At 38.8% G+C, this 22,272-nt stretch overlaps 1 protein-coding gene across 4 annotated transcripts in view; it reads right to left on the reverse strand.

The window, feature by feature from the left end:
• LOC132824443 (pleckstrin homology domain-containing family A member 7-like) overlaps positions 1 to 22,272 on the reverse strand; it is a 459,010-nt gene that overhangs the window by 43,376 nt on the left and 393,362 nt on the right. For all 4 annotated transcript variants that reach the window (XM_060838944.1, XM_060838943.1, XM_060838946.1 and 1 more), the window contains exons 16-22: positions 21,957 to 22,106; positions 18,472 to 18,573; positions 14,844 to 14,952; positions 9,003 to 9,226; positions 8,045 to 8,236; positions 7,155 to 7,272; positions 1,103 to 1,194 (exon numbers count right to left, since the gene is read on the reverse strand). In XM_060838944.1, the coding sequence (XP_060694927.1) occupies positions 1,103 to 1,194; positions 7,155 to 7,272; positions 8,045 to 8,236; positions 9,003 to 9,226; positions 14,844 to 14,952; positions 18,472 to 18,573; positions 21,957 to 22,106 (987 nt within the window). The remainder of the gene's footprint in view (positions 1 to 1,102; positions 1,195 to 7,154; positions 7,273 to 8,044; positions 8,237 to 9,002; positions 9,227 to 14,843; positions 14,953 to 18,471; positions 18,574 to 21,956; positions 22,107 to 22,272) is intronic.

Consider the following 22,272-nt stretch of genomic DNA (forward strand, 5'->3'; position numbering starts at 1 on the left):
ATGCCACGGTTCTAGGAATTCTCGTGCATGTCCCCGTTTGGCTTGCCCGAGGATGGATGTGTTGCCCCAGTTGAATTGGTGTCCTTCCTTTTCAGTACAAAAGGATAAGAGTGAGAGGGGGGGCATGTCGTTTTGTGGCAAGTTGATGTTCATCTATCTTGGTGGCTAGTTTTCTGCCTGTATGTCCAATGTAGTGCTTTTTACAATTCTTGCACGGTATTTTGTAAATTTTATAACGAGATGACCCTCTTTCACTAGTATCCTTACATACAGATAAGGAAGGACATCCACTTCGGCTGGGACAACACATCCATCCTAGGACAAGCCAAACAGAAACACGCAAGAGAATTCTTAGGAGCACTGCATTCCAACCGGAACTCTATCAACAATCACATTGACTTGGATCCCATTTACCTCCACCTGAGAAAAAGAACAGGAAATGAAATCACCATAGGAAATGATGTCTCCACAGAAACTGACATCACCAACCCAAGAAAACCACACATATAAATAGAAAGCAGGAAATGCCAACAGTGCTTCGTCCGGAGGCTCACTGAAGATGTTACCGTGTATGGTGACGAAACTTCTGAAAATAAATCTTCCAGCTCAGCGAGCAAACCTACATCCAAAATTATCTAGAATTAATAGCCTAGTAATGACCACTAAACATGGACAATTATCAGAAAAACACATCTGGTTTACTCATGTCCTTCAGCCATCCTTAGCTGGTCTGGCCTACATGTGACGTCAGACCCATAGCAATGTGGTTGACAGTTAACCTGGACATTTAGGGATTGGTAATAAATGCCTCTCCAGTGACACCTATAACCTGTGAACTAATAAAAACAAAAGTTCTTGTGTAATGTTCTCAATTCAACAATTGAAATTACTACCACCACCCAAGATATCTATGTACTTAAGAACATCTCGCCGTGGTGTCAGACAATGTAAAATGTTATCTCTCAAGTTTGGGAGAAGATAGATTATAATTATAGTTCTGAACACCTCCAGCTAACGCTTCAAAGTTAATATGCCCACCATCGAAACTGAACGGAAAATGCAAATGCAAGCCAAATTAGAAACAAACTAAAAGATAGTTTACCTTAGAACTAATTTCATCATTTTTCCGCCTAAGTGTGACAAAAGATGCTATGGTTGATGACTGCTGTAGCCCTGAGTTAGATGATGACAATCCTGGGAATAATAAGATGGAAATTAATGTTTCTGAAAATGACTTGCTCTGTAACTTTGTGCAAATAAAGAGGACTAAATAATACAAATACAGAGAACTATCCTGCCAAAATGTTGTAACAAAATTAATAGTTCAAAAACCACAGAACCCATGGTAGAATCATGCAGATTGGGAACCACCTAGGCTCAACTGACAATCTTGAATGAGTTTGATGATCTCAGCTGGGTTACTTACTTACCAAAAGAGTATAATATCTCTCCAAAAGCAACACCCGTCATTTTAGACATTCTCCCATTAGGTCAAAAGTGCACAAGTCACATTTAGGGCATCCAACAATGAAAATGAAGTCAGTTGCACTTGACCACATGCAGTTACTTTGTTAACCTAAGCACGTGTAATCAAAATCCATCTTCATTTCCTGCTCGTCAAAATGGCGAGGGGCCAGGATTTCGGATGGGTGTTCTGGATTCAGGCCTCCTGTATTATTTTCACTTGCACAAAAATTCAGTCAAATCTCACATGTGAATAATAACCATTTTGGCAAGACAGCCATAAGCAATTTGAGAGAGAGAAACCAAACATTAATGAGTCAGACCAAAATTCATGAAGGGACGAGTCCAGTTAACAACTATTTAAAGTCATTTTGTTAAAGTTTCTGGGTCAAGGAGTTTCCAACTGGACCTTCAAATTACAGAATGACATATTTAAGTTTAAATGGCCTTCCTTATTACGGATAAGAAATTCAGACACCAAAATAATAAGTTTGATAAAATGTGAGCTGGAAAGGCACAACAGGTGGTGACAGCAGGTCAGATAGCATCGGTCGAGCAGGGTCTTGAAGGGTCCTCACCCGAAATATTGACTTTCTTGCTTCTCAGATGCTGTCTGACCTGCTGTCTCTTTCCAGCTCCACATTTTATTGACTCGGGACTTCCAGCGTCTGCAGTCAGTCCTTACTATCAAAGTTAAGTAGCTAGGATACATTCTAATTCTTGCATATTGCATACGTTATTCATAAGAACCCAAGTTTTAAAACATCATAAAGCATAAGAGAAGTAGGGCAAGTCTGAGATCATTTCTGATGTCATAATCCTCAACTCCATTTTACTGCTTTTTCCCCCATAACCCTAGATTCCCAAATTGGTCAAAAAAAAAACGTGACTATTTCAGCTCAGAGTTTACTTAATGACCTAGCCTTTACCATTCTTTTCTGATAAAGATTTGCACAGATTTACTCTCCTTACAACAAATTCCTCATCTTCATTCAACTGGGTGAGCCCTTCTTCAGATGATACCTTCTGATCCTAGGATCTCCCTCAAGAGGAAACAACTTGTCTAAATCTACCCTGTTGAGTCCCCCACCCTGTAAGAATCCTATATTTTTCAATAAGATCCCCTCTCACATTCTTCTAAACTCCATTGAGTACATGCCCAAATTGCACAAGCTCACCTCAGAAGATCCAGAACTCTATACCAGGATAATCCTAGTGAATCTTCTCTCTACTGATTCTAATGCCAGTATGTTTTTCTTAGATGAGGGGACCAAAACCGTACACAGTATTCCAGCTGTGGCCTAACTGGTTACAGTTTAAGTTATCCATTGTCTTTATCTCTTGTATTTTTCCTGTATTAATATGCCAACTTTTTTTTTATTTATGCATGAGGACTCCCAAGTCTATGTGCTGCAGCTTCCTGTAGCCTTTGCCCATTTAACTAACATTCAGTTTCTCTATTTTCCTGCCATTCCTCCCGCATTATTTTCCACCTGCCATGGTCTTGCACCCTCACTTCAACTCTCACTTCATTGAGCTACATCCATTTGTAGACTCCTTGTGTCAACTTCACCACTTACCTTCTCACCAGCATTCCCTTGACTTCTATTTCTGACTCCACAGGTCTCCAAGGTCTGCGTATGGCAGTGAATTCCAGAACCGAATGCCAATGCAGCGATTGGCATGCCATTGTTGATCACTGTGCATGGAACCTTGCAGCAGCTATGCACAAGCACAGCCATGCAGTTTAGAAGGACCATTGTTTCCCATTATTAATTATCACACCCGATATGACACTTCACCCCACTGTAAGCAATTACATGGGTATCTTGCTATTGAATCCTTCTGAAATATTGCCCTGTGAAATTCATTCCTAAGGTCGCTTGGCATGTGCCAGGCATTGCTGTGATGGCATACTGAGGATCTAGGTCTGCCAATGTTACTTTGTGAACCCAGAAACTACTAGCAACTATGGTTGTGATATGAGCTGATTTTACCTTTCCATTTTCACCTTGTGAAAAACCTGGGCTCTGGTCTGACTCTCACTGTAGCACAGAAGTGCAGACTTGTGCAATCATTGGTCGGCACTACCTCCCCCACTACAACAGTTTTTCACATCTTATAATGCTACTCTTCAACAATACTTCAACTAGTTACGTACATTGCGAGCTGAGGAACGGAAAGCAGGAAAATTACATTTAATCTTCAGTCTATTTGCAGGAAACTGCTCTCAGCTAAGCAGCAGCAGAATACTATAACCTTAGAACCATCTTATAGAACCAACTGGCCTGAGAACCAGCCTTTAAGAGTTCATATGATATTAGTCGCAGTCAGACAGACTGTTGATTCCCAACAATCTGGGAGAAGATATGCTGGGCTGCCTTCTTGAATCAGTCTAGTTTGTTTCCCACACAGAGGAGATCCAAGATTTACGCCTAATAACAATGAAGGAACATGACATAATCACAACTCAGGATGGTGAGTGGATTGGAGGGGAGCTTGCAGATGCATCTGCTGCCATAGAGTCAGAGAGATGTATAGCACAGAAATAGATCCTTTGGTCCAACTTGCCCATGCTGACCAGATATCCTAACTTAATCTAGTCTCATTTGCCAGTACTTGGCCTATATCCCTCTAAACATTTCCTATTCATATAAACATCCAGACGCCTTCTAAATGTTGTAATTGTACCAGCCTCCACAACTTCCTCTGGCAGCTCATTCCAAACATGCACCATCCTCTGCATGAAAAATTTGCCCCTTAGGACCCTTTTAAAATCTTTCCCCTCTCACCCTAAACCTATGCCCTCTAGTTCTGGACTCCCCCATTCTAGGGAAAAGACCTTGACATTTACCCTATTTTACTAACCTCTATAAGGTCACCCCTCAGCCTTCGATGCTCTAAGAAAAAGAGACCCTGCCAATCAGCCTCGCCTTATAACTCAAGCCCTCCAACCCTAGCAGCATCCTTGTAAATCTTTTTGAACTATTTCAAGTTTCACAAGATCCTTCCGATAGGAGGGAGACCAGAATTGTACACAATATTCCAAAAGTGGCCTAACCAATGACCTCCCAACTCCTATACTCAATGATCTGACCAATAAAAGAAAGCATGCCAAACATCATCTTGGTGGACAACATCAGAGTCACACATTTGGAAGGTGCCGTCAAAGGAACCTTGATGAATTATTGAACAGCATCTCATCAACAGCACACACTGCTGACACACTATGTTGGTGGAAGCAACTGTTGACGTGGTGAATGGGATGCCAATCAAAGGGTTGCTTTATCTTGGATGGTGTTAAGCTTCTTTAGTGCTGTTTGAGCTATATTTATCCAGGCAAAAATGGCGATAATTCCATTAAACCCTGACTTTTGCCTTATAGATGGTGAACAGAAACTAGAGGGATCAGCAGGGGAGTTACTGCAATTCCTAGCCTCTGACATGCCCTTGCAGTCACAGTATTTATATGATTGGTCCAGTTAAGTTTCTGGTCAATTGAAGGCTCCAGGATGTTGACAGTAGAGAACTTAGCATTGGTAATGTCACTGAACATTAAGGGTAGATAGTTGGATACTCTGTCTGGCTGAGATTACTTTTGATGTAGAATAGGCTTTCAACACCTACTGTTTGCTCTCACATGTGCACAAACACACTGGCATTGGAAGGCACATGTTAAAGCAAAGCTATGCAAGAAACAAAATCCCTCAACTGTGGAGAAACATGAACAGGAGAAGTAAATTTCTTGACTATTTATAAACAGAAAATAGTAAGCTAATTGGCTCTTCTAACCTGCTCAGCTGATCATCTAACTTAGCCGCTTGTCTCTGCTATTTCTCATACCCTTTACTCCCTTTCATTCTAAGAATTATATCTAGCCCCTGCTTGAAAACATTAACCTCAATAACCTTCTGCAGCGGAGAATTCCACAGGCTCACTTCTCCTCGATTAAGTCCTAAATAGCCTACCCTGTATCATTAGACTATAACGCTTGGTTCCAGACTCCCCAGTCATTGGGAACATCCTCCTTGCACTTACCCTGCCTAGTTATATTAGAACTTAATAGGCTTTTATGAAATCCACCCAACACCTCATTCTTCTACACTCCAGTGAATCTAGTCTTAACCAGAAAAACAAAAATAAAAACTGGGTGCTGGAATTCAGAAATAAAATAGGACATGCTGGAAATACTGAGCAGGTTTGGCAGCATCTGTGGAGAGAAACCAGAGTTCAATGTTTCAGGTCCAGTGACCCTTCTTTGGAACGGACAGTAGTTAGGGAAAGGTTAGTTTTTATGGAGAAGATATGATGGGGGTAAATGAGATGAGGCCAACTTCAGCAAGGGGACTTCCAAAATATCCATCTTCTCCTTCCATCAAGGATTCCCCACACCATAGTTGACAGGGCCCTCAGCTGGATCCAACTCATCTACCGCACTTCAGCCTTCACCCCGCTGTCCCCTCCCACAACAGCAATTGACCCTTGTCCTTGCCTATTATCCCAGCAGCATCCACATCCAGAGGATCATTAGTCATCACCTACAGTGGAATGCCACCACCAGACACATACCTCCCTCCGTTCCCTCTGGCACACCCTGGTTCATTCCTCCTTCACTCTCAACATCCCCCCCACTGCACCTTTTCCTGCAACTGTAGAAGGTGTAACCTGTGCCTATTGAACTCCTCCCCCCTCAGTATCCAAGAGCTCAAACACACTTTCCAGATGAAGTAGAACTTTACCTGCACTTCATTCAATCTAGGTGACTGCATTCACTGCTTACAATGTGGTCTCCTCTACATTGGGGAAATGAAACATAGACTGGGTGACTGTTTCGCAGAACGTCTGCGTTCTGTCCTCGAGAAAGACTCTGAGTTTCCAGTTGCTTGCCACTTCACTACATCACCTTGGCCCTTGGCTAATGTGTCTGTCTCAGGCTAGCTGCAGTCTCCAGCGAAGCTCAGCACAAGCTAGAAGAACAGCACCTCATTTTCCATTTGGGAACTCAACAGACTTCTGGATTCAATATGGTGTTTAACAATTTTTGGGCTTGAAGCACCTTCTTTCACATGTTTATCCCAACCTCCTCATACAAGACCTTGAGATCACTTGGTCTACTATGAGACACAACCTATTGTTAGGTACCAGTTGTCCCCATTAGCAGCTATTCATTCTCCTAAACTGACCATTATCCATTCCTTTGTCTGTCCAACTGTTTCTTTTTCCTCTCTTTGGGCTTTATCTCCACTTATCATTTACTCCTTATCCCCGCCTGACACCCTATTTTCTGCATGAAAACAAACCTTTTCCTAGCTAACATCAGTTCTGAAGAAGGGTCACTGGACCTGAAACATTTACTCTGATTTCTCTCCACAGATGCAACCAAACCTGCAGAAATTTCCAGCTATTTATGTTTTCTTTATAGTCATAACTGACGCACTCTCTCTTTATTTTTCAGTTCTCCCATCCCAGGAAAGAGTCTAGTAAAGCTTTATTGCGATGCCTCCATGAACAGAGCATCGTTCATTAGATGAAGAGACACAATACTCCAGGTATGGTCTCAGCAAGGCTCTGCAAAATTACAGCAACACATCTTTGCTTCCGTGCTTAAATCCCCTTGCTATGAAGGCCAACGTAACATTTGCTTTCTTCACTGCCTGCTGAATTTACTAAGTGTCCAAACATTACTATACCTTTACCAGGCAGTGTCTGCAAACCATTGTCTAGGCCAAAGGCTCCAGCTGTGGACCTGTTGAGGCCATTCCCAAGTGATATGAGTTCAGGTTCACTCATGTAAGTACGCAGTTCAGCCTGAAACAAAGTAATAAATTTAACATGTCAGAATTGAGGCAGAGTTTGTCCACAATCATTTTTACTATAAACAGATTATAAATGATATTAATAATCAGTTGACAGATGACATCCAAATAGATCCTTTTACACAATCCGTAATACTATTTGATTAATCTGTAAAATGGACCAGTTAAACAGATCTCGAGTAACTGGTTACTAAATTGATCGCAAATCAATGATCCTACTGGCAGCAATTTAGCATTTCAGCCGGGAAACATGCTCCAGGGAGGTGACTTTATACATAGGAAAGTTAAATGAAGGGAAGAAATAATATGGAATATTACTCTAAATCAAGCTGCAGGAAGGGAAACAAAATTTAGCTGTTTAGAAAGCAAAATGGATGGTCAGGAAGGTTTGCAAAACAAGAAGAGTAAACAACACGTGAAATGACTTCCAGACAACGCATTGGAATTGAAAAGCCTGAGCCATTTCATGAACAGCTAGATGCAGAAGTGGCAGAATGTTAGGGCTGTTTTAGAAGAATGAATGCACAAGGGTCACATTGCATTTCTGATCCATAATTGCTTTGCAAAGTGCGAAAACTACACTCTCTTCAAACAACCAAATTTCGTTTTGAATTGGCTAAATTTTTAAAACTCTGTCTTGTACACGCAGATTGTTTAAAAAAGCCATTGAGGAAAATAAAACTTTGGTTTTCACCATATACCTTCATAGAATGCTAATAGTTATCCTCCTGCTATCAGTGGAAAGTTTCACTTCATTTGCTTACTTTGTAATCTCCATTCAAGTATTGGCCAAACTCCCGGTCTCTCTTCCTTTCATCAGATTGGCGTTTCAGTCCCCTGACTGATGTATGCCTGATGACTGTAGCATCTTTTGGAAGAGGTGGCACGGCTGGTGGTTCATCATCAGGGCTATACATGTGAGGGAGAGGTGGTCGAGGTGGAGCTTGATCCTCTAGCTATGAGGAATATTTAATAAGATTTTTATTTTTAAATCTGTTGGCATATACATCCCTGTACATTGATTTAAGCCAACCACAAGGATATCATAACTCGGGACTCTTGAGTCATTGAACAAGATTAGATAACCAGAAGTAACAATAATTATCAAAACTATGAAGGCTGCAACAAGAATTGATTGAAACAAATTAATGAATTCAAGAACATTCAAGATAATTTAAGATTAAGGAGGGATTTCAAACAGAGCAATGATACACCAATTGTAAACATGAAATACGTCTCAAAGAATTGTGGATACTGGAAATCAGAAACTAAAACAGAAATTGCTGGGAAAACTCAGCTCTGGCAGCATTTGTGAAGAGTAAGCAGAATCAATGTTTCAAATCTAAAAAAAGGGTCACTTGACTCAAAACGTTAACTTGGTATTCATCTCCACAGATGCTGCCAGTTTTTTCAGCAATTTCCATTGTTGTTTATGAAATATGTCTCCACGTAAAGCAATTACAACAGTCAGAACAAATGAGTTTCAAGAAATACAGTATCCCTCAGTAAAGCGACAATTGAAAGAAGTGATGAAAAATTGACATTGAGATCTAATTGGATTAAATGGCCATTTTCTGTTCTGAAAACATGAAAGCTCAAGACTTTGACAAGCATGTTTGAAGCTTGACCAGAAAATTCTGATTAACAGGATTCATGCAAGAATCTTGCTGTATTATTTTAATATTATTATTCTAGCCTTAGCAGATTTATGGAGAGACTTACCACCGTTAGATGTTGTCTGAACTGAGGCAGAGGTTGAGGTTTGAATGGTGGCAGATTAACAGGCTGTTGTTGAGGTTGAAATTGTGTTTCCACAGGCTCTGGAGGTGACAGCACTGGACTCACTGAGGGACTCAGCTGCATACTAGTTCGCCCCTCTTTCACTGAGAATGTATTCATTACTGAAGGCACCATCGAGGAAGGCACTGAAGGCATGGTTTCTCTTTCTATGCAGAAAGAATGATTAAATTCTTAATCTCAAATTAGTACAGAAGCAACTTTAATATGAGTTTAACTTTTACATTTCGTGGATTTTATTATATTTGGGCCATTTCCTGAAAATGTTAAACCAAAACATTTATACAGTGTGTTTAAGTTAGCAGAATGTCCCATGGTGGACTTAGGAGATTTATCAAACAAAAAACTGAACACCAAGCCAGATGAGTTGACATGAAGACAAATGAGGAGGTAGATATTAAGAATTTCTTTTGGAGGGGTTTGGTGAGGGGAGGAGAAATAAAGAGGATTATGGGATAATATCAGATCTTAGGGCCTAAGATATTGCACATACAGCCTTGAAGGTAAAACAATGAAAATTATGCCCGAAACGTCGAATTTCCTGTTTCTTGGATGCTGCCTGACCTGCTGCACTTTTCCAGTAACACATTTTTAGCAGATATCAGGGCCATCAGGCTGGACGTGGGTATGGAAATGGAAGGACCATGAATAAAGAAAATATGAAATTTGTAGAATTGAAACAATACCAGACTAAGAACTAATGCAGGTCAATCTGCAGAAGGATGAGCCCAACACACAAGCGCAATACCTGAACTGTCCTTCCTAAATAAAAGTTTTTGCAAGAGAGCATACCTTCACAATTTGCTCACTTTGTTTGAAACCACAACCTCCTGAATGAAAGTACCTGTGTTCAGCACTTCAGTAGCAGGTCAAATTGGAACCTGATGGGGATCCAGTTCAAGGGACACTGTCATCCATTTTTGCATAGAAGCGAGCTGTGCAGGTGGTACTATGCTGGATCCAGTGTCCTTGGTGAATTAGACAAATATGGCTGGAGAGACGGCTCTTAACTAATTGGGGATGGGGCGGAGGAGGGAAATGTAGATTTACAAAGCGAAAGGAAATAACCTTTCAGGGCATGTATTTGGATAACAATACCAAGAATTGGAGATGAAGGGATAGAGTATACAAAGTTGGGAAAAATGCAACAAATGGGTCAATGGGGGAGGAGACATTGTGGAATTATTCAGTTCTTCACATCTGCAGTATTTGGAATGAAATAAATGAATTAATGGCACAAATCAAAGTTAATGGTTATGGTATTATAGCCAAAGTGGAGATATGGCTACGAAGAGATCAAAGCTAATTGAAATATTTAGGGGTATATAACTTTGAAAGGATGAGCAGGGAGAAAAGGAGGGTGAAGCAATTGCGTTAGTATGGGATGGGATAAATACAACAGCAAGAAATGATCTTGGATCTGAAGATGGGCAGAGGCAAGAAATAACAAGGGTAAATTACACTGTATGGAGTTGTTTACAGTCCCCTTCACAATAGTTACATGGCAGCAGAGAATAAATCAGGAGATAATAAGGACTTGAATAAAGGACGGTCCATGCATCGTGGCTGACTTTAACTTTCATACACAGAGGAACCTCGATTATCCGGCATTCAACTATCCGAATATCAGATTATCCGACAAGATCGCGAGGTCCTGATGCTTGGCTAAACAATATTACCCTGCATTTAACTATCCAGAATTCAATTAACTGAATTAAATACTCCCCACCCGTGTCCTTTGGATAATCAAGGATCCTCTGTAAATTGGGAAAATGATGGAGATAGCCACAACAAAGAATTCATACAAGCTACCTTCCCAGAACAACATATTGAGAATCTAGCTAGTGATCAAGCTGCTTTGGATCTGATGGTGTGAAATGAAGCAGGTTTAATAAATGATCTGAGTGCAACATCACTTAGAAAACAGTGACTATGACACAGGAGCATTTAGCATTCAGTCTGAGGGGGAGAAACTTGGGTCAGGAAAAAAGAATTGTCCTAAACTTAAAGAATAGTAATTACAATGAAATGATGGCGGAACTTAACTGGATTGGACTGTGAAAAGAGGCAAAGGCTTCTCAGGAACAATGGCATATGTTTAAGAAAATAGTTCAAGGCTCAAAGCAAAAACATATCCCAGTGCGAAAGGAGGATTCTCAGTCTGGAATATGCCAATCAGGCCATAGAAGTTTAGGATAGTGTGATGAGACTGTGCCTTTTAAGTTCCATGCTGTTTCTCTTGCAGAGAAGTTTTGCATGGTGTTGTTGGAATGTTTCCTTCAGACAAGCAGTTGGTAAGTAGCTTCTGAGTTCTCCCTTTTTGTTTTTTTAAATCTAGACACAGAAGAGTCATGAGTGGGTAGGGTCAGGACACACACAGACCTATAAAGGCTTTTGGTTTTGCTTTCAGTTCGTTAGAAGGTTGCTCACTGATTGCTGAAATAAAAAGTCAAGGTCCCAGCTGCTAGAGTCTTCGACAGCGTGGCTTCCTCTTAAAAACCAAAAAGGACAGACTCTTTTTGCCTTCTGTACTGGAGAGAGACAGCCCGAGAGCCATAACTGTTTTACTAAATTGAATTTTTCCCAAAGGGTGCATTCATGGAATTCTAATGATATGGAAACAGTTGATGATTAGTGGTTAAATAACACTGTATCTTGTTTAGTATTTCAACAGAGTTGAAGATATGTCAACTTATCTTCTTTGTTTGCTTTTAACTGCGTTGTAATAGTGAGTTTTGACTAAAGCCTAGTGGTGGACCAATCGAATCACGTCTAGAACATAGCACCTTACACTTACCTTTAAGGAAATATACAAGTTAGGGTCTAGGCTACCTCCTTACAATATTTTGATGGTGTCTGGACTGGTCCATAAGAATAGCGTCAAATTAAAAGCAAAAACATACAATGTAGCAAAGATTAGTAGCAAGACAAAGGATGAGCATAGTTTAAAAAAAAATCAAAAGATGACCAATAAACTTTGAGGCTAAATGTGCAAATAATATTAGCATGAGACTCGTTAAATCTATAAAAAGGAAGAGGGGGGCCCCAAGTGAACACAAGACCCTTTGAGATCATCGCTGGGGAAATAATGGGGGGAAAGAGGAAATGGCAGAAGAGTTGAATAAATGGTTTACATCAGTTTTCTATAGATATTAACAGCATTTGAAAGTTACAAAATAATCAAGGGGCAAAAGGGGGATGAGTAAATGAATACAATAACTATCATGAGAGAAAAAGTCCTAGGGAAACTAAAAGCTGATAGGTCCTCTAAACTTGATGGGATGCACCCTAGGATTTTAACAGGAAATAGCTACTTAGATAGTGGATGCACTAGCAGCAACCTTGCAAGAGCTCTTAGATTTTGGAAAAGTGCAGAAGAATCAGAAAACTGCCAATTTAACATTTGTATTCAAAAAGAAGAAACAATAAATACAGAATAACAGGCAAGTTAGCTTGTAAAGGGGATAAAGGGATTATGGGTAAAAGCAGGAGAATGGAGTTGAGAAATGTATTAGCCATGATTGAATGGCAGAACAGACTAAATGGGCTGAACGGCCTAATTTCTGCTCCTGTCTCTTATGGTCTTACATCGGTTATTGGGAAAACATTACATTCTATTATAAACAACGTAATCGCAGAGTATTTTGAAAGACATAAAATCATGGCTGACAAATAAACAGAACAGATACAGGGGAAGCAGTGGATGCAACATATTTGGAATATCCAAAAGGCTATTGATAAGGTATCACATGTTAGTTACTTCATCAGTTACAAACCCATATAATATTTTAGCTCTGTTAAAGGATTGGCTAATTAATACAAGATACATATTTAGAAAAAAAAGTTATTTTTAGGATGGCAACCGTAATTAGTGGAATGCCACAGGGATCAGTGCTGTGGCCACAACTATTTACAATATGTGTTAAATGACTTGGATGAGGAAAATCAATGTACAGTAGCCAAGCATGCATATGGCACAAAAATAGTGGAAAGACAAATAATGAGGATGATACAAAGAGTCTGAAGAGGGCTGTAGACAAGCTAAGTGAGTGGGCAAAAACTTGGCAGATACAATAGAACACTGGAAGATGCAAGATTATGCACTTGGGCAGAATAAAGGATCTGCATATTATTTAAACAGGGAAAGACTGTAGAAAGCTGCAGCAGAGAGAGATTTGGGAGTTCTTATACATAAATCGCAAAAATAAACCAAATCCAGCAAGTAAGAGGGAAAGCAAATGGAGTGTTTGCTTTTATTCAAAGCAATATTATGGAATATAAACATCTAGAAATCTTACTAAAATTATACAAGGCACAAGGTTAGATGACACCTGGAATATTGTATACAATTTTGATCCTCTCATCAAAAAAAAAGGTATATAGACATTCCTGGCCATTCAGAGAAGGTTCACTAGGTTGATCCTAAGTATGATGAATATGTTTTGTAAGGCAATGCTGAATAGATAGGGTTTGCACTAAATGAATTTTGAAAAACGAGAAGCAACTTTGTTGAAACATTTAAGATTCTTAGGGACTACCTTTTCTCGGGTAAATACAGAGAAGTTGTTTTCCCTTGTCGGACAGTCTAGCATCAAAGATTATAATCTCAGAATAATGGTTGCTCAGTTAGGTCAGAAATGAGGAAGAATTTTGAGGGTAGCGAATACATAGAACTCTTTACTGCAGAGAGCTGTAGTTGTCATTATGTACACTCAAGGACAAAATAGGCAGATTTTTGATCAGTCAGGGAATCAGGAGTATTGGGTGGAAAAAGTATGAAAGTGAAGTTCAGGAGTATTAGATCAGCCATGATGTCGTCTAGTGGATTAGACTGGATGGGTTGAATGACTCACTTCTGCATCTACATATTGTGATCTGAAAAGCTGGGTTCTTATGAGTAATGCTGAAAAAGCGCAGCAAGTCAGGCAGCATCCAGGGAACAGGAGATTCGGCATTCCTGAAGAAGGGCTTATGCCCGAAACGTCGAATCTCCTGTTCCTTGGATGCTGCCTGACCTGCTGCGCTTTTTCAGCAACACATTTTCAGCTCTGATCTCCAGCATCTGCAGACCTCACTTTCTCCTCCTCCTTATGAGTAATGTATTACAATATGGAAATATGCCTAAAATTGTAAGATAGAATGCATTAACTTCTGTGTACCAGTTTTGAGCGCTCTCACAAATGCACTATTTAAAATGCATCTCATGTCTTATTGCCATTATTACTACACTGAAATCCCAGCATGAAATTTTGTGCTGAAGCCTCTCATATAGGGCCACACTGACAGCATTGTGAGCAAGAAACAAAAGTGCTGGAATGTGAACCATGATGGTTCAATGAAGGAGCTAGAGTCACATGGTCCTATTCTACTGTCTGTGCGGAGCATGTATAATATAGGTGATGACTAACCAGTAATTCATAAAACTGTAAAATCATTTTCATTCACAGTCTAACACTTATTTCCAAAACATCTCTTTGTAGATCCAAAAAAAAAATCTAAAATATGACAAATGACTATCACATCCCGGAAAGGTTTTCAGGGTTTTCACATACTGTATACTTTGAAGTAATTTGTATATGACAAGATCATACCAATTACAGTAATATGATTGACAAATCAATTTAATTTGGAGGATTGTCAGCCAGAACGTTCTGCTTTTCTTCAAGTAATACCGTTTACCTTCCTGGGGTTAGCTTACAGTGGGAAGTTGGTGTTACAGAAGGTAAAGAAAATGGTGCACTAACAAGTTTCAAAACTTGCACTCACCAGGATTCTGAATAGATTCAATTATCATTTTATAGTTGTTCTTATTCACACTGAGGCCTGCCATGACATCCTCAATCCTCCTCAGATCCTTTCTTATCCGTTCTTGATCCTGAATTCAGAAAAGCAAGTCATCAACTTACAAGTTCAAGTGAGACAAAGCAACATGTGCCCGAAATTAACAACATTTTACTTGGATATTTGTCAGTACAAGAAAACCAACATTGATTTCAAGTAACTGAATGACAAATATGGATAACAAATAAAGAAACAAAATGAAAACTCTGTTGATAAGTCAATTCCCATCTAAGTATTAGGGTCATTTAAAGCAGTATAACTGTTGCACCATATAAACCCAACAAATTCGAGCACTGGTCTTAAGATGATTCACTGGAGGGTTTTAAGGTAGCATTTGAGGTTGAGTCATGCAAGAAAATGTTAGGTAGCAGTAATCTATCTAAAGGCAAGCAATGCTAATTTTTCCCAGGCCTAATAGTCTTCTGTTATCTTCCTCAGTTGTTTGCAGGACCATCCAATTTTCAAATATGTATGATGTCTAATATCCTCACTCTTGTTCTTTCCCTCTTTGTATAGCCCTCTTATCATCCTTCAATCCATTCCTTCGACAAGTTCTCTTACTTCAGAATATGACATTGATGCCTTTTCTTGACTATCTTCACTTACAACTTTCCCTCCATCATCAGCCTGAAAACTTCTTCACTGTCTTGTGTACTTCTAAGTGACCCATTTCAGAATTTTGGATGTCCACATTTCAGTACATACAACATGACTCTTCAAATTACAGTCTTGAAAATTTTCTAAAAATCTCCACTTATTCCCTTGTTGAGCAATTCTTGATGTTTAAAGAAAGGTTCTTTAAAATTGATATTCTGGTTCAGATTTAATTTTTAGTAGTAACCACCTTCAAAACAGATGCTTCCCAAGTAACTAAACTATATGCCTATTACAGCTGTGGACCATTCATATTGAGCTCTGCTTTCACACCATTAGATCTGAGAATCTTCATAACTTTGGTCTTCTCTACCTGAAATATTCATTGCCAATTTTCACCAATTCACTCACTTGTCCATTATTATCTTTACGTTTTCTGCTGTCCTGTCCACCAAGGCCATCACCAATTGATATTCTATGTTGACAGTTTTCTGTACTTCATTTGGTGCTTTTTTTTTTAATAAAAAGAAAATTGCAGTCTCTCCACCTTGCACTCAATTACACTGGATTCATGTTCATTAAATACTGTGAATTTACCAGCGATTTCACAATCCATTCCAGGCACCAATCATTTCTTTCTCCAGTAAACGCTGATCATTACAAATAGTTGCAATAGCTTTTACCAATTCATCCAGTCAAAAATATTTTCATATTCCACAGAGCAGATGTATACTTCTTACTCCTTCCATTTTATGCTGTCATCATTGCTACAGCCGAAGTCTACAAACTTTTGTCAACAAAAACTGATGACACCTGCTGTACCTTGTTTGCTTAGTAATCCACACCATTTGCCAACATTTCTGAAATGAAGCACTTAACAAAAATAAAGAATTCTCATGCCAATGCAGGTGCAGATGTGGCATAGACCACAATTTAGTTGCAAATAAAGTACAAGTTCAACTCAAGGGAATCAATGGGAGAAACTATCCCAACACAGCAATTTTATTCTAGAGTGTACTTTTTGATAAATTATGTGCTCATCACAATTATACCCATTTTTTAATATTAAGCTCTTGAATATCAGCTAAAGCATAGGTCAAATTTCAGGATAAACTGGCCTTCGCTGTGTTCTAATATGCCTTAATTGTAACTTTGAAACTGTATCTCCCTCAATAACAGTGAAATTTATATCCTTACAGGTTAGAGGTCTCCGTTAGAAGTACTAAAGTATCTGTGGCGACTTGACCTTCATTAAAGTATTCACATGCTCAGTTAGACATTGTTGTTAAACTTGCTTTCCCAACATAACTAGATAACTGGCCACAACTAAAACATTGTGCAAGAATAATTTCCATTAGAAGCACTGAATTTTCTATTATAAACAAAATCATTGGACAACTGCAAAGGTTGAAGCTCTTGGTCCTCTTAATTTCCTTACTTGCCTCGCAAATGCATTCTTCTGTCCTTGAACACCAAATAAGTATGACAACTTGGATCAAATTCTAAAACTAGAAATAGGTTTTGAAGCCAATCCAAAGCCACTTGGAATATACATTGGAGACACTCGGGCTTTGTTACTGGAACAAAAATGCTCTAACAATTAGAACATTTAAGACTGACAGAAGGAGTGCACTGATAACTGATCCCAAATACTCAACAAGTATAAAATACATAAATGCGTTGATAGGTTCATCTCAATAGTGAGACCTGAATGGGACTGGCAGGTGCCTGTGACATTATGAGTCTGTCACCAGCACCAGCCATTCCATTTAGATGAAAATAGGGTTCTTTCAGTCTTTTTGGACATGGTCTTTCCTCTCTTCCCCAAATACCATGAATTCCCTTGGGTCTTTATTCTACCCTTTGTTTGTCCATTGCTTCCCAACTATGAATGAAACCATCTATGAATAGAAAGTCAGTGGAGTTCAGCCCAAAGAAAGATAAACAAATACCAGTTGTGTGTTCAGATTCAGTAACATTTTGTAACTTTCATGTACAGATAAAAAAATATATCTGAATGTTTCTACAGTCAGACAGATTGAATGCACTATTTGGGTAAGAAAGTCTATGTTTTGTTCTTTGCAAATTATATTAGCTTGTAGTTTACATTAAACAAGAGATCCAAAACTGTAACCTCATTAAGCAAGTCAGGGCAGGCTTTCAGGAGCACATAAAACTAGCCAATATAGTCTGACTTACAATCAGGCACCAGAGTGAAGTGAAAAGGGAGAAAGTGAAAAGAGGTGTACTTTAACTTGTGTTAAACTTTTTCAGTTTCAGGAATTGAACCTTACCCTAAAAAAGAGAAAAAAATGATATATGCGCCAAGCATTTGGTAAGTAACTGATGTCTACAGTACTCCCACAAATTCAAAATAATCCAGCAACTGGGAGCAAAATATATAAAAACATAACTGAATTTAAAATTGTTAAAACAAAATATACAAATAGATGTGAGAGAATGGGATAATCTAGGAATCATTCTTTAAAAACCAGGAGTCACCCATTTAAAACAGATGCAATGACATTTGCTCCACCCCAAATCAGATGGTCATGAGCCTTTGGTATTGTGCTTCCACCAGATTTTCAGGAACAGAGTCCTTGAATATTTTTAAAGATGAGGTACAGAGCTTATTGTTAGGCAAAGGGGAGAAAGGTTATCAGGCACGTGGGAATGTGGTTTTGACGTTGATCAAGTCAGCCATGATCTTATTCATTGGTAGAGTAGGCTTGAGAGACTTAATAGCCTACTCCTGCTCCAAATTCACATATTAAGCAAGCAAATAACTCATTAAAATCATTAGCTTCCAGCTGTAAACTATGCACTTCTGAGAAATGAAACATGACTTTTACTCATCGTTTATTCCTCAGATTATTGAGCTTTTTCAACTTTGTTATTTTGAAAAGAATCCTTAGCTGATTATTTAAAACAAAACACAATTTCTATAAAATGAGCTTGCCTGGGGACTTGGTGCCATTTTCAGGTATCCAAGGATTGCTTCCTTGAGCTGGTTCACATCGTTTTCCGTCTGCTCATATTCTTTCCACGCATTTTCCAATTCCTGCAGATAAACGATACATGAGTTTGTTTAATTCCACAATGTAATTGGTGAAACACAAAGATAAATTAAATGTAGGTTTCTATTATTTTATTTTCCTATCTCATGGAATGTTTTTATTGACTTTTCCCACAAGGCACAATTAACACAGAAGTAAACAGAACCACAGTCTACTTGTGTAATCCCAAAGCTCAAAAGACAGCACACAATATTTCAACAGAAAGCAAAGATTACTTCATCTAAAACCTTTCCTGTTTTATAATTGATCCATTTCTCTACAGTTCACTAACATTTAATAAATGGCTTTCCTTAATGCATACAGTAATCCATTTAGAAATATCCAGCCAAATATTCTTCGACCTTCCTGATCCCAATCAACATATTACTGATGATTGAATTGCTGAGCGTAAAGTGGATAATTACAGCACTGAGCTTTTATTCAATATCGACTTATGCACATTAAGAATCAAAAGAAAAAGCTAATTTATTCTCTTTTTCTTAAACCATGAAACACAGCAGCCAGTAGGATGTGCAGGATGTCAAGCAGGAGACCTGTTAAGATCCCTGTCAACCATGATTCATCCCCACTATGAGGAGTGCCAATTTAGCCCACAATTGAGTCTATTCTTCACGTAACTAAGCATGATTATTTAAATAAAAATTGTCCAAACATTTGACCTCAAAAAAATTACATTACTTTCCTTAAAATGATTGAGAAACAGCCATTGACTTGATCAAAGTGCAGTGTGTTAACATAGACCAAAGAGTATACAAGGAATGGAGCAACTTAATTCCAGTTCTTCTTCAAAGGAGTTTATCTTTTCATTTTCAGTTCCTTGACTTTGGTGATTCCATTCATGTATTTGCTACTATGGAGGTTCTTCTAGCTCCAGGCTTGCTTTAATTTCTGAAGCAGAGCCCAAACATTACTTTGAAGACAAGCAAAATGTTTGAGCTGAATGGTTTGCTAATCCATAAAGATCTTTAGACATTTCCCAGTCAGCAAAAATGCTGCTAATTCTCACTGAGTTTGGCCTTGGAGGCATCGCAACTGCTCCACACCTGATCAATCATTTTCAATTTAAAATAACCCATAAAATATTTAGTTTCTGGAAATTAGAATTGAAGGCAGTGCAATGGTTTTGACTCAATTGTGGGCTAACTTGGCACTCCTCATAGAGTGGATGAATCATGGTTGACAGGGATCTTAAAACAGGTCTCCTGCCTGACTTCCTGCACATCCTACTGGCTGCTGTGTTTCATGGTTTAAAAAAAAACTGCAGAGTAAACAGAATCAGTTGATCCTCTTGCCAAAGGCCAACTGTAGTTCAACATTCAGATCCTGCAGTATAGGAACTGCTAAGAGTCAAAATATCGTCAAAGTAGGATATTCCATAGTCTAGTGGACAAAGGCATTTCTGCAATTGTCTCGCTGATGATCAAGGTAAATTATATCATTGAAAGGGCATTTAATATTATCCACAGAAAAGGAGATAGCCAGAAATTGTTGTACATGCAACACCAATGATTGTGTCCAGGGATTGAGGTCTTACAGTTAGATTTCAGGAGCTCAGAAGGAAGTTAAAAGAGTAGCACCTTGTAGTGTCTTGTGCTAATGAGAGTAGAAACTGGAAGGAAGGGAGGATTAATGCATGGTGCAAGATGGAAGGCTTCAGATTTGTGGCCACTGGGATCGGTTTTAGACAAGAAACAACAATTCAAGGGGAGGAGACCAGAACAGGATTGGTATAAATATCTGCATATGAATGTTCACTAATATCACTGCTAAGGATGTAAACTAAATTAGTTGGGAAATAGATACTAGTGTATTAGTGTGGTAGGAGGAATAAGTTGCATAAAGGATAGAGTGTTATTATACTTTAGGATGTTTAGAATAAAGGAATGGTACTGTAAGAGATGGGACCAGACTATGGTGAATACAAAAGCAGGTTTACAATGCATGTATCTAAATTCACAAAGTGTGGTTAAAAGAGTAGATGAATTGTGAGCATAAACAGCTGTGTAAGAATATCACATGGTAGTTATTGTTGAAAAATTACTTAAAACTAGTGAGGACTAACCACCAAAATTTAAAAGATATGAAGTATTTGGAAAAATGCAAAGTAATCAGGCGGCACGGTGGCTAGCACTGCTGTCTCACAGCATCAGGATCCTGGGTTCGATTCCTGCCTGTGTGGAGTTTGCACATTCTTCTTGTGTCTGCGTGGGTTTCCTCCCACAATCCAAAGATCGGCAGATCAGGTGAATTGGCCATGCTAAATTGCCCACAGTGTTAGGTGTGTAGTCAGTGGTAAATATAGGGTAGGGGAATGGGTTTGGGTGGGTTTCTCTTTGGAGGGACGGTGTGGAAGGGCCTGTTTCCACATTGTAGAGAATCTAATCAAATGATTAGATTCTCTACAATGGCAGTTTGATGAGGAAGACATTGTAATGCTGGAATGAGGGGACATGGATCAAAATGGGCAAAGAAAAATCAAAGTTTGAGTAAAGAAATAAAAAGAGCATGACTATACTACTGGAGATAGTCTCTAAGTAGTGAGAGCAATATCGAGGATAAAGTAGATAAAGGAAACCACTGACATACGCAAGAATTTCATAATCATACTGGTCAGCCTTAATTACTCAAATATTAATTGGGATAATATTAGAATAAGCATAAGGAAAGAAATGAATGTGTGAAATGCGTTTCCTTGACCAGTATGAAGGTATTCCAAATAAAAGAGGAGATATTGCTGAATTTGTTGCTGGAGAATTATTTGAGCTAAGTGAGCCAAGTATATATGGGGGAAATAAATATTTTGGAGTGTTCACTGTATCATATGGTTAGACTCATAATGGAAAAGAGCAAGTAACACCCTAAAGCCAAACTTCTGCGTTGGCAGGGTTTCAATGGCATGAGGAGTAACACGGAACATAGAACCAAAGACCGACAGAAACCATTGAAATGGAACAATGAGTGATCATTGAGTAGATATTTTAGGTAAAGGTGGAACATGTTATGTTATACTGCAGAAAAACAACAACTTTGCTTTCTCTATCATTAAATTTTATGTCGATGCTGACAGGTGAAAACATTTTGCTCATTTTATTAAACAAGATTGTTACAGCAGTTTGAACATTTCCATAATATCTAACAGGGTTGCACAGGCACATTGCAAATGCACCTTCTAACTGAAATTATAGTTAAAGGAAAACAAAACTGAGTTTAAAAGCAGCCTAATAGTGCAGGAGTCATATTGCTTAACTTCTGTATATTTGTATGTCAGACACAAACTCATATGACTATTTTTACATCTGATATACTAAAAGTGTTACTTTAGCAGACCATACAAGCTACAACAACTAGTTAGATGAATTACACTTACTGTGCAGACTTTGGAAATCTCAGCTCGGATTTGAACCAGATCCTCTTGCAGCAGCCGCTGTTGATAGGCAATCTTCTCAGTATGAGTTGGCTGCCCTTTATATTGATCCAGTTGCCTGTGGGTTACCTCCAGTACAGATTCAAGCTTGTCCTGAATAAACATGTCAAATCAGAACTTGCAGCAATCATCACCATTTCAGCAAAACCTAAATGAAAGGACATGCCCTCCGACACCTCTAAGATAAATCAGTAATCAAATCCTATGATCTTGTTTTGCGTGGGATGGGGTGGTGGTAAGGGAGATGAGTGGGATGTGG

Source organism: Hemiscyllium ocellatum, chromosome 18 (assembly GCF_020745735.1).
Source record: "Hemiscyllium ocellatum isolate sHemOce1 chromosome 18, sHemOce1.pat.X.cur, whole genome shotgun sequence".
Lineage (NCBI taxonomy): Eukaryota > Metazoa > Chordata > Chondrichthyes > Orectolobiformes > Hemiscylliidae > Hemiscyllium > Hemiscyllium ocellatum.